The sequence below is a fragment of the Engraulis encrasicolus genome, chromosome 19 (genome assembly GCF_034702125.1).
Source record: "Engraulis encrasicolus isolate BLACKSEA-1 chromosome 19, IST_EnEncr_1.0, whole genome shotgun sequence".
In the NCBI taxonomy this organism is placed as follows: domain Eukaryota; kingdom Metazoa; phylum Chordata; class Actinopteri; order Clupeiformes; family Engraulidae; genus Engraulis; species Engraulis encrasicolus.
In genome coordinates, this window is record NC_085875.1 from 23123265 (window position 1) to 23135875 (window position 12611).

Below are 12611 nucleotides of genomic sequence, written 5' to 3' on the forward strand. Positions count from 1 at the left end.
CTGTATTTAATATGTATGAGAGAGGTAACCGGATACATTATTGTAACTAAAAATCCAAAACAATCATAACCTCTGTGTGAGGGTGCTCGCAGTGAGTGTGTGCACATCTCTACTCACCCTTCTTGAGCACAGAGCTGGGATGGCCGTAAGGTTTCGCCCTCTCGGTGGCCAGCCTCCTCTGGGCTCTGGGCAGCACCTTGCCGTACTGTTCCAGGATGGAGTTACGCGTGTTGGAGCGCTCCTTCATCTTCGGGTCACGATCATTCTGGGGACAGATCATTGATTAGTTACAAACAATTAAGATCTAACTTTTATCTTGGATGTTTCCGATCGTTGATTTACCTTAAATTATGTGTTCTGTTTTTATTTTGTGAAGCCTATTAAAATGTGCTGTTCAAAAATTAAGAGTGGATTGCTTTACAAACATTTAAATAATAAAGAAACAAGGTTTTAATCTGTACCCCATAGTAGTACAAATATTTATCGTATAGCTCCTCATAACTACAGTATGCACTTCAAAGCCAGTGCCAAGTAAAAGTATTTTAACCATTATCATCTATGTGGTTCCCATTTGAAAGTCATTTGTTTTGCTAAAAGAGTTTGGTAAATGTATGTTTGTGTAGCACCATAGCCTTGAGTCCGAGTTCTTTTTCACATCTCTTCTTTTTAATCGGAGAAGTCCATTCCACCATATTTTGGCTGGTTTTTTTTTTGTTTTTTTTAGCACAAAACTTTTTGTTGGTCACACATGAAATTCATGTGTATAACACAATAAAACATATTGTATGTTGTAATGCAAGTTACCAGCATGTTCATCTTGAGGGTGTGGTTGAGCTGCAGGGCAGGGATGTAGTTGGCCTGCTGCAGGTAGTGAACCATCAGTAGCTCCCTGTTCTGCACACCTCCTGTGCCCTGCAGAAACCGCTCCAGACACTCCTGAAACACACACGCACACAATTATTTACCATGTCAATGACATAAAAAAATGTATCGCTTCACACCGTTTTATTTTAAACTGATCTTCATAGCATAGTAACTGTAAAGCACACAGTGTGTGGCAAAACTGTTACAAATAGCTGAAGAATCCCAGAAGAAACGTGCTGGAAAGCAGTCGGAAAGCATCTCGCTGACATGAAACATTTTAACCAGGGCTTGAAATGGACTTTCGGCTATCGACCTCAGTGGCTTTTCATAGTCATTAGCCATTTAGTCTCTCTACTAGCCACTGTTCTGTTTACCTGTTCAGCCAGGCCAAGTGGTAGCTTAAGCAGCTCCTTCATGAGGCCCAGTTCCTGGCTGGTCTCGTACAGGAAGCGCAGCAGCTCCTCCGCGTTCAGCTTGGTAGAGTGCTGCCGCAGCAGAGCCCAGGCCTCCACCATGCACCTACAGGACGGCAACACAGCAGGGACACACATAAAGTTATTAGCTACATGCAAAGACACAGGCATTCCTGAGTAGTGCTTCCTCAGTAGCCCCCTCACCACGTGTGTGTGTTCCTGCATATGACAAGAACTAACACAGTCAGTCACTTGCAGTCAATTTGTGCAATTGCATCACTGCAGACACAACGGTGTTAGGTGACTGTGTGCATGTGTGTGTGAGAGAGAAAGAGGAAGCAAGCGAGAGAGTACACTAACTGAATGAATTTGGTACATACCCACTTACACAAGAGTGTAAATATGCCCTGTGAAGCTGATACTTCAATATCGCGCGCGCGCGTGTGTGTGTGTGTGTGTGTGTGTGTGTGTGTGTGTGTGTGTGTGTGTGTGTGTGTGTGTGCCTACCTGTTGTGTAGCAGCACTGAGAGGCATAGTTTGGCGTCGCCGGTGGAGGTGAGAGAGGGCTTCATGACGTGGAGGTAGCGCAGGGCGATGGCGTGCTGCCCCTGCACCATCAGAGCCTCCAGCACGCGGCCATGCTGCCAGGCCCAGAGAGAGTGGCTGGTGGCCGGGTGCAGCAGCAACTCCAGGGAGTTCTACAGGGAGAGGGGGGGGAGGAGGGGGAGGAGATGGAGTCAGTCAGCGCAACTACATGCATGGAATATTGTTTAACTGAATGTTGTCAGTATCCGTTTAAAACAAATGCACAATATTTTGTTTACAAGTGTACATTCTTTAACCAACATATTTCCAGAGCTCAATCACATTCAGGGAAAAAAAAGAACGGTTCATATGACTCGTAGGAATTTTAGCAATTAATCGACTTATGAGATTTTGGGGAAAAAACGCTGCTTGTCAATTAATTTTAAGCCCATGGATAAAGCCAATGATCTAACAATTTATCAATGGATCAATAATTTGCATCTCTACTCATGCCCAAACCGAATACTGCCACTACTGAATTTAGAATCTGAATATTCCTTGCATGCAACTGCTCATTATGTGCTGTAGTCACAGAGGTAGTAGACTAGTCTGTCTGTCCAGAGAGTTGTAAAGATTGGAAGAGGAGAGGAGGTGGGTGTGGGGAAGAGGAGTGGAAGGAACAGAAAGTCTAAGTCAGTGTGCATGAGAGAGACAGGGGGTGGGGGATGGGGGATCATCTGGTGCGGATAAAATGATAAGAAATGAGCTGTTCCAAAAGAGATCTACTAGCACAGGCAAAATCTCATTACTGCCGAAATAACTTCCTTGAAAATAAATCACACAGAGCAACCGGATGGTCTAAAATTAAATTCTAATTTCGCTCCCTTTAGGCGGCGGCTGATAGATATGAAGTGGACTGAACTGAGCTTGCTGTGAACTGAGCTTGCTGTGAGAGGAAAATGAGTGGGAGCAGTGGTTTCAAGGGAAGGGAAGGGTTTGGTTAGATTGATTTGGCTCAATTTGCTAACCCCTGTAGGCCTTCACAGTCACAGAGCAGCCTTTTCCCCACCAAACGTTTGAAATACTTGCATGAAAAGTGACAATGTATAAGGATCTTTTTTTTCTCAATTAAGATTTTTTTTAGGTCCTTTTCAACTTTATTTGATAGGACAGTGTGAGAGGTGGACAGGAAGAGAATTGGGAGAGAAACGTGGAGGGGTCGGCAAAGGACACGGGACGGGAATCGAACCCGGGTCAGCCGCATGGCAGGTGAGGCCCGGCTATGTATAAGGATCACCTTGACTATTCAACATAGTCTGTTCTCCACTAGCAGGGACAATGAGAGTTGCCATTCACTTGCATGCAGAAATCACCGCAGGTTGCAATATACTGAGCAGATCCTTCCATTCAAAGTCACAGATATCTGTTAAGAAGATATCTGTTAAGAAGACACCCAGGGTTTCCCCCCAGTACTTTATTGCTAAGGCGGCCTGCTTGACAAGAAACACCTACCACCTAGACTAGCTCCCCTGAAAAGACTTCTGTATCATATTTCATGTCGTGAATGTAATTTCTAAATTTGCTTAGCCAGAAATATATACTTTTATGCCCCACCACTTTGACCAACAAAAATTCTGGAGGAAACACTGACACCCATATTGACTTTGTTCATCCCCTGCTTTTCATCTAAATTTCAATCTCGTTATTGTGAGCACTTTAGTGCGATTCAGCTGTCTGTAAATATAAAAATAAGCATCGACTTGCTGTACCTCGTGGTCGCGATGGTCGAGCAGCCAGAGGCCCTGCACCAGCTTGACCAGGCCGATGGGGATGGCGAAGGCGGTGGGGAAGGACTCCAGAGACGAGCCGCTCTTATTGGGCACCGAGTACATGACGTCCAGCAGCAGGTAGATCACCTGGCACACGCGGGGTTAAGGAACACTCTACTGGACTACATGAATACACATGAGAATGGAGGACATGGGAATACACATGAGAGCTTCCTGCTGCCGAAAAACTAAAGGCCCAAATCAACTGAAACTTAAACATGGACATTATTGGAAATCACAGACAACATTTTGAGCACTTTCTTTGTTACTAGCTGTTTACAAGTGTATAGATATTTTTGAAAACACATTTGTTTTGGCCACATTTGCTTTAGAATGCACATTTCAAGAAGGCTAAAACGCACCTGTCAAAGGATTTTTCATTTTTATCCACATGTTGTGTTTACATGTAAATGGATGAAAAAAATATCCACATTTAAAAATATCCACATATGTGTAACCAGCATCAAACTTAACTAAGTGGTTGCTGTTGAACTTGATAAAAACGTCTTGAAAAGGATACAATGGCATGTTTGGCAGATTCATCAATGTTTTCTAAGAGGTAAATATCCAGCAAGGCCTGTAAACAAAAAAAAGTACAAAGACCCAAATTCCTTAATGCACTACCCTTTTGTCAGTATGCTTAAACATAGACAGGAATAAACTAAAACAAAACGATTTTGTGAGAGGACATGAGTGGGATCTTACATGCAGTGAAAGAGGTGGGTACTGGCCCGTCCCGCCCTCGTCCCTTCTCCATAGGTCAGCCAGCCGCTCTCCACATTGGCTAACAAGCGCGTCAATCATGAGGCAGTCCGCATTCCATTTGTCCCTGTAAACCAATAACAGAAGATGATTCATTAAGTGCATACCAAAGACTTTGGCCATCCAGCTCAATGTACAAGTCTGGCCCAGTGTGGGAAATACAACATCCGCCTGGTCTCCACTCTCCACTTGAACCCTTTGCAACAGGCTCAATGTCGCAAAATTTAGGCCATACACTTCACAAATGCACTGTTGTGCGTGAATAAGGGGTACTGTACTTGGCGACATATTGCATACACTTCACAAATGCATAGGCTTGTGTGTGTGTGTGTGTGTGTGTGTGTGTGTGTGTGTGTGTGTGTGTGTGTGTGTGTGTGTGTGTGTGTGTGTCAGAACGAGGTCCTTACTTGGCCAGCCTCTGCAGCTCCTGGCGTCGGGTGGTGTAGCAGTTGGAGATGATGGAGTAGCTGTAGAAGGGCCTGGAGATCTGAAGAGCATCCTCATCGTCTGGGGAGGCCAGAAGAGGCCAGCAGAGGAGAAAAAGGTCACAAGGATGTAACACAACGATGCAGTACATTACACTTAGTTGTCGCTTCTATCACAAAAAAATAGGGCTGGGACTCGATTAAAATTTTTAATCGCATTAATCTGTAGGCTTTGAAATTAATTAATCGAACTCTTCTCAATTTCAGCATCCTGTTCACCATCAGGTGTAATACTGCCCTCCACTGGTCTAATCCAGAACTATGTAGCTATATTATACTGCAATACATTTTTTAATCACATTAATTAATTGAATCGCGTGATTAATTCATCAAAATTAATGCATTAATGTCCCAGCCCTACAAAAAAACATAATTTTTTCATTTTTCAGGATTTGGTTACAATCCCTAGAGCAATGTGGGGTTAGGTCCCTTGCCAATTCAGTCAGGGATGGAGGTGTAAGGAGAGGTCAGGTGGTATTCGAATCTGCAACCCCCAGACTGAAAAACCAACTCTCTCACCACTAGGCCACGGCTGCCCCAATACATACAATACAGAACTATCAATCAAAGTCCATTGGACTCTATATGGTGCACAGGCCTCCAGGAAGGAAAATCACTTTAATCAAAGGGTGACAACTTCGGGAAAATGTGGCGTATTTAAAAAACCCAATCTATGACTGAAAGGGTATAATGCAATAACTGATGCATCATATTGCCTTTTGTTTTGTTTGCTTATCAACTGTGTGTCTACTATTTTGACTAAATTTACTTTACCTGATCCTTCTGGGAGAAGTCCGGTCCGACAGAACCACAGCACCACCTGAGAGTATTGTGCGATGAGGCTGGACACCAGGTTCTTGTTGATGAGGCCATCAAGCCCTGTGCAGACAATGGCATAAGTGATGACTTCAGTAAGTTACAAAAAAGTGGCAGAGGGGAAAAGTTTCTGTATGTAAAAAGTGAGGGAGATTTGGAGCGAGGGAGATTTGGAGTGAGTGAGTGAGTGAGGGAGATTTGGAGTGAGTGAGTGAGTGAGTGAGGGAGATTTGGAGTGAGTGAGTTTTGGAGTGAGTGAGTTTTGGAGTGAGTGAGTGAGTGAGTGAGTGAGTGAGTGAGTGAGTGAGTGAGTGAGTGAGTGAGTGAGTGAGTGAGTGAGTGAGTGAGTGAGAGAGAGAGAGAGACCCTTCCTGTGCCAGACTGATGAGGAAGATGGTTTGTGCGCGCGCGTGCGTGCGTGCGTGTGTGTGTGTGTTACCTTTCCGTGTGATCTCCTGTGCCTGGCTGAGGAGGCAGTGGAAGATGGTGTGTGTGTGTGTGTGTGTGTGTGTGTGTGTGTGTGTGTGTGTGTGTGTGTGTGTGTGTGTGTGTGTGTGTGTGTGTGTGTGTGTGTGTGTGTGTGTGTGTGTGTGTGTGTGTGATCTCCTGTGGCTGGTTGAGGAGGAAGATGGAAGTGTGTGTGTGTGTTACCTTTGTGTGATCTCCTGTGGCTGGTTGAGGAGGAAGATGGATGTGTGTGTGTGTGTGTGTGTGTGTGTGTGTGTGTGTGTGTTACCTTTGTGTGATCTCCTGTGGCTGGTTGAGGAGGAAGATGGATGTGTGTGTGTGTGTGTGTGTGTGTGTGTGTGTGTGTGTGTGTGTGTGTGTGTGTGTGCGTGCGTGCGTGCGCGCGTTACCTTTTTGTGTGATCTCCTGTGCCTGGCTGAGGAGGCAGTGGAAGATGGTGCCCAGGTTGCTGAGGAGACGCTGGCTGTGCTGCAGCAGCTGCAGAGTCTGGGGCTCCGTGAAGTTACACGAGCTGTCAAACAGAGGCGCACCTGCAGCACACACGCAGACACACGCACAGACACACACACGCACAGACACACACACGCACAGACACACACACGCACAGACACACACACGCACAGACACACACACGCACAGACACACACACGCACAGACATACACGCACACTTTATCGATCCTGAAGGACATTAAGTGCATCTTAACTGTAATCTGCAAAACATTTTAGCGAGGATGAAAATAGTATGCTTACGGTTACATCTACTCTTTCCAGTCTAAGGGGAGAAAAGAGAGTGTGTGAAGGCCAAGCTGGAGGGAGTACCACACTGAGTCATGCAGCAACTATGTGAGAGAAATAGGCATGCAACAGCTATGCTCCAAATGTCAAATAAGTAAGACGCATGGGTTTGGAATGCTACGTTTACCACATGCATTTGCGGCATCTGTCTACTATGATGGAGGAGACTGCTCCGTAACGCAGCACAGAGCCGCAGAGCCGCAAACACAATCAAAAGAAAAATACTCAAGAGTTTTTTTTAGGACTAGTTTCGAATTTAATGTTAATATTTCAGGGCAAAAATTATACAACGAGAAAAAAATATTGTAGACAGCTCCATTGAAACCCATACATTTTTCACTTGTCTTTGGTGGCACTGCAACTAGTTGGTGATAACAAGCAACTTCCGTCTCTAAGCGGTCTCTTATATTTCAGTTTCTCTGATCTGAACTACGCTAAGCTTGCTCCACTCTTTTTCTTTCCTTGGACGTCACCTTCTCTGTTAAAGACATCTGCTCATGCTCACTGACCACCACTGATCATGGGCTGAAGGCTTTATCTCTAGGCTTAGACCAGGACGATGATTTGTCTCTGGTGGGCTTAGGGCAGGAGTAACTTGAGAAAAGGTTAGCTGAAGGAGATTTGGTAGTGATCCTGGTGTGGGATAAGGCTAGGGGGAAGTAGGGTGGTTGGTAGGACAGAGGGGAAAAGGGGAGTGGGCTTAGTCCACGGGAAAGTAAGGCTTGATGGAGGAGTAAGGATTGGAAGTGGTGGTTAATATAAGTAGGGAGTGGAGACTGGAGTGGACAAGAAGGGAGTACGGAGTGGGAATGGAGGAATGGAGTACGGAGTGGGAATGGAGGAATGGAGTACGGAGTGGGAATGGAGGAGTGGAGTACGGAGTGGGAATGGAGGAGTGGAGTACGGAGTGGGAATGGAGGAATGGAGTACGGAGTGGGAATGGAGGAATGGAGTGCGGAGTGGGAATGGAGGAATGGAGTGCGGAGTGGGAATGGAGGAATGGAGTACGGAGTGGGAATGGAGGAATGGAGTACGGAGTGGGAATGGAGGAGTGGAGTACGGAGTGGGAATGGAGGAGTGGAGTACAGAGCGGGAATGGAGGAGTGGAGTACGGAGCGGGAATGGTGAAGTATTGGGAATGGTGGGGAAAGTAGGGAGTGTTGGTAAGTAAATAGAGTGACTTACAGATGCCGTCCAGTTCCTGTTTGGTACGGACCACTTTGTCCCAGGCCCACTCCAGAATATACCGCAGGTTGGCTGCTGACCCTGGTTGCTCTGCGCATACACACACACAGTCATAGTTAGAAAGAAAGGGGAACAACAGTTTCCTTTTAAACGTAGAAGGTCTACAATTTCTACCTCATAACTTCCTTCTGTAAAGCCATACCACAAGAAGTATGACTCATTACACATTACCCATTTTATGTCGGATCGAACAAAAAAGAAACTTTAAATTGAAGAAATAATTCTAAAATCATTCTATTCACAATTACTTGTTTAAGATAGATTTAAGTTAGACTTCTAAGTTTTCAATGTAATCTGTTTGATTACAAGTTACCTTGGGTTACATGAAAGGCCTATATGAAACTAAGCTAGCTATCTTTATTACTATATAGAGTATTTATATGAAGTGATGCGTGTTCTCACCCTCGCCGGTCCACTGCTTTATGCAGCCGGTGATGAGGCCCAGTGAGCTGGTCTCCACCGCCGTGGACAAGATGGCCTCCAGCTGCTCCTCCTGAGGGGGACACATCATCACCATCAGCAACATGACCGATCACACATCACCACCATCAGCATCATGACATCACACATCACCACTATTAGCAACATGACATCACACATCACCACCATCAGCAACAAGACATCACACATCACCACCATCAGCAAAAAGACATCACACATCATCACCATCAGCATCATGACATCACATATCATCACCATCAGCATCATGACATCACACATCACCACCATCACCATCAGCATCATGACATCACACATCATCACCATCAGCAACATGACATCACACATCACCACCATCAGCAACATGACATCACACATCACCACCATCAGAAAGCACACACCATCATCAGCAACAAGACACATCAGAGATCACACATCACCACCATCCGCAACATGACACATCACCATCAGAAATCACAGCAAATACAGCCAGAAAACACACCAAGAACAGAGATGACCACACACGCACACACACGAACTACCCAACTAATTACAATTCACCTGAACAAGATTCAACGTGGGGGGTTTGGGGGTGGTAGAGAGAAGAGAGGGATGCAAAGTGTCAGAGAGAGCGGTGCAGTTTGCCATCTTACCTGTGACATACTAGAGGGCTGGGATAGAGGGAGTGAGAGTGATGGGGAGAAGAGTGCAGAGAACAGGTTCGACGGCTGGACGTTGGCCAGGGAAAGAGGGATGAAGAGGGGTGAAGAGGGGGAGAGAGAGGGATGAAGTGAAGGAGGAGTGCAGTTTACTGTCTGACCTACGGCAGGGTTAGAGATGGAGGGGGGGAGCGCAAAAGAACACGAGAGAGTGTGGGAGAGTGAGAGAGACAGAGAAAGAGACAGAGAGATGAGTGGAGGGTGGGAGGGAGAAGTGTGCCGTTTGCTGTATCATCTGCGACAGGCTTATAGATGGGAGGGGGAGGGAGAGAGAGAGAGAGAGAGAGAGAGAGAGAGAGAGAGAGAGAGAGAGAGAGAGAGAGAGAGAAATAGAGAGAGAGGGAGAGAGAGAGAGAGAGAGAGAGAGAGAGAGAGAGAGAGAGAGAGACAGATAAAGAGGAGTGCAGCTTGCGGTCTTACCTGCGACAGGTTGGAGGGCTGGACGTCGGCCAGGCGCGGCGACAGCAGGCCGGACACCAGGCAGCGGGTGTATCCGCTCGAGATGCTCTCACCCAGCGTGGGGCCCGCCTTCTTCAGGTAGCTCAGCGTCTTAACAAGAGAAGATGGCACAACAGTGTGAGTAAAGGAAGCCAACAAGACTAGCTTGGAACACTCAAGGAGTAGGCTAAGGCACTGGGAAGATATTACTGGAGACAATGAGCTCAGCGTCTAATACAGTGGTTCTCAACCTTTTTTTTTTAACAATCCCCCCCGGACCTCATCATAAGTCTCCCAACGCCCCCTTCACTTCATAAACCTGCCAGCGCCCCTCGTACTGAAAAATAAAATAGACTAATGTCCAATGGGAAATAAACCCCGCCCCCTTCAGTTGTATCCTTCTAAACGCCCCCCTCGGGCTTCCCAACGCCCCCGTTGAAAAATGTTACTCTAATACAGGGGTCCCCAAACTTTTTTCTCTGGGGGCCACATTATCGTTCCTGACTGTGATCGGGGGCCGGGATCAATCATATGGGCTGTATACTAGGCCACTGCCTGTTATAGCCATAATTTCCAGCACAAAATAGTTCATCATTACAAGTGATTTGCAAAAGAAGTGAGTACTTAACATGTTTTTCTATTTGAAATACCACAGGTATTCCTTTTAAATCTAATAACCATGTAAAAATAGCAAGGAAAGGTTAGAAAAATATGGTGATTAACAGTTTATGAGTGATTGGGCCAGTTCAAATGGTGAGGTGCAGAGAGGTGGAGGGCTGGTCAAAGGGGCATGGCGGGCCGCATCCGGCCCCCGGGCTTTAGTTTGGGGACCCCTGCTCTAATAGATGGCAGCACACAGTTACAGGCAGCCAAGAGGGACTGCTACTAAAACAAAGCAAGGACAATAGCCAACACTAGCTCAAGGTCTGCAGACAGTGATGTCTGTTACTATGAAACAGGTTGGGAGGCTCATGATGAGGTCAAGGGGCCGTTTGAGAACCACTGCTTTAACTGAACTGAGCCCAGGGCCTTGTAGTGCTAGCATAACACAAACATGGGATAAGTTGCAGAATAACAACAGAGAAGAGAAGACACAACTAACCTCCTTCTGGTGGCCGGAGCAGGTTAAGTGCACTATCCCAGAGTTTAGCAAGCAGCTTGCATCTGGAAAGAGAAAGGGGGAAACAGTGTTACTAGGTGTGTGGGGGACAGTGATTATATGAACACGCACACAAATCCTAAAATAGATGTAATCACACTATGGTGGTTTCTCGTTCCTGTGCTTGCGTTATGTCCACTTTGGTTTAGGTGTTGATCAGCGATGACCATGGGCTCTCACAGAAGTTGTTAGAATTTTGGTGAGTAGGTTTAGCGCTTCAACCCCAGCACAAAGTGGCAGGGGAAAAGAACTGTAGGTCTCACCAAAGTTAGAAGTAGTTATGGGGATGAAAAACTAAAGCTAAAGCAGAAAGCTAGAACTACAACTATAACTATAGCACTTTCCTGTACACTTCTGTATCTGCAAGTTATGCATCGCCAATTCGGTCCACGATTGTAAGTCGCTTTGGTTAAAAGCGTGTGCCAAATGTAATATGTGCTCACCAAAGTTGTATGTAGTGGGGTTGAAGAACTGCTCCGGGGGAGGGCAGGTGAAGGGGAGTCCCCTGCTCAGGCTGCGCTCATGCACCAGAACGTCCAGCAGGGGGCTCTGAGCAGTCATCTCCACCACGGCATCCAGAGACCACACCGCAAAGTACGGGCAGTTACGCAGCGACTCCCCCGCCCTGCTCAACAGAAATACACATAGACAAACACACAGAGACAGACACACAACCATAAACAAACTTAGCAGACATCCTTTACCTCAATGCTCAATCTGGATGTAGCTTCAATTGTGTCAGAACGGTGTTCCGTGATTAGTGCATCTTTATACAGTATGCTCTTAAAACATCTCATCAAACCAAACAGTACTAGACACACTAGTACAGGCAATGTCAGATAACATATCTGATTTCTGAAATCCAACCCGACGCAGCTCGTGTGAAATGAACAGATTTTATGCACCTGGTCCTTGACAGAAATACAACACGCAGCACATTTCTGTGTAAAGATTGTAAAGCAATGACTACCATATTTCTAGGAACCGTGTGTGTGTGTGTGTGTGTGTGTGTGTGTGTGTGTGTGTGTGTGTGTGTGTGTTTCCTCCTGCCACCCATGCCCATATTCCAGGGAGGCCATATGGGGGAAGAGGCTGTTGCGTACCTGAGCGAGTCGGGCATCTGTGCGTGGTACCATCTGTTAATGTCGAACACCCCGATATACGTGGAGGGCTTGGCCTGCCCATAGGACTTCACTTGCCAGCTGAATATGGACACGCTTGTATCTGGAGATGCCACTGTTGCGAAGGAATATATAGACAATAGTTGTAATATGGGTGTAATCATTAAGCTTACATTTAAGACAAGTTTATTCAAAACAGCTTATGAAAGAGGGCATAAACAGCCACATCAGACATTCCGTTGTCCGGTAATTACCGGTCATTGGCCGGAACATTTTTTGAATGTCAGAGAAAAAAAAATCTCACCGGTCAAAGTGTCCGTTTGAAATTCTATCTAAAATCTATTTTCTCTTCTTGGGCGCACACAGTTACGTCCTCGAAATGTAGATAAACAGCCAATCATGGCTTTGCTGCTAAGGGAAATAAGAAAAATGTGATTCCTGTCGACCAATCAGAATAGCCGAGTTTGCCAGTCAGATTCTTGACAGCTGACAGCTAGCGCTTCTCATGAGAAGAATGATAAACAAACAGTGAC

The 12611-nt window shown here is 45.9% G+C and overlaps 1 protein-coding gene across 1 annotated transcript in view; it reads right to left on the reverse strand.

The window, feature by feature from the left end:
• ahctf1 (AT hook containing transcription factor 1) overlaps positions 1–12611 on the reverse strand; it is a 35998-nt gene that overhangs the window by 10931 nt on the left and 12456 nt on the right. The window contains exons 9-24 of the mRNA XM_063183837.1: positions 12061–12193; positions 11401–11582; positions 10901–10962; positions 9781–9909; positions 8606–8696; positions 8144–8233; positions 6552–6692; positions 5653–5757; positions 4801–4900; positions 4337–4460; positions 4152–4208; positions 3572–3718; positions 1785–1975; positions 1239–1383; positions 805–936; positions 118–265 (exon numbers count right to left, since the gene is read on the reverse strand). Coding sequence (XP_063039907.1) covers positions 118–265; positions 805–936; positions 1239–1383; positions 1785–1975; positions 3572–3718; positions 4152–4208; positions 4337–4460; positions 4801–4900; positions 5653–5757; positions 6552–6692; positions 8144–8233; positions 8606–8696; positions 9781–9909; positions 10901–10962; positions 11401–11582; positions 12061–12193 — 1977 coding nt within the window. The remainder of the gene's footprint in view (positions 1–117; positions 266–804; positions 937–1238; positions 1384–1784; positions 1976–3571; positions 3719–4151; positions 4209–4336; positions 4461–4800; positions 4901–5652; positions 5758–6551; positions 6693–8143; positions 8234–8605; positions 8697–9780; positions 9910–10900; positions 10963–11400; positions 11583–12060; positions 12194–12611) is intronic.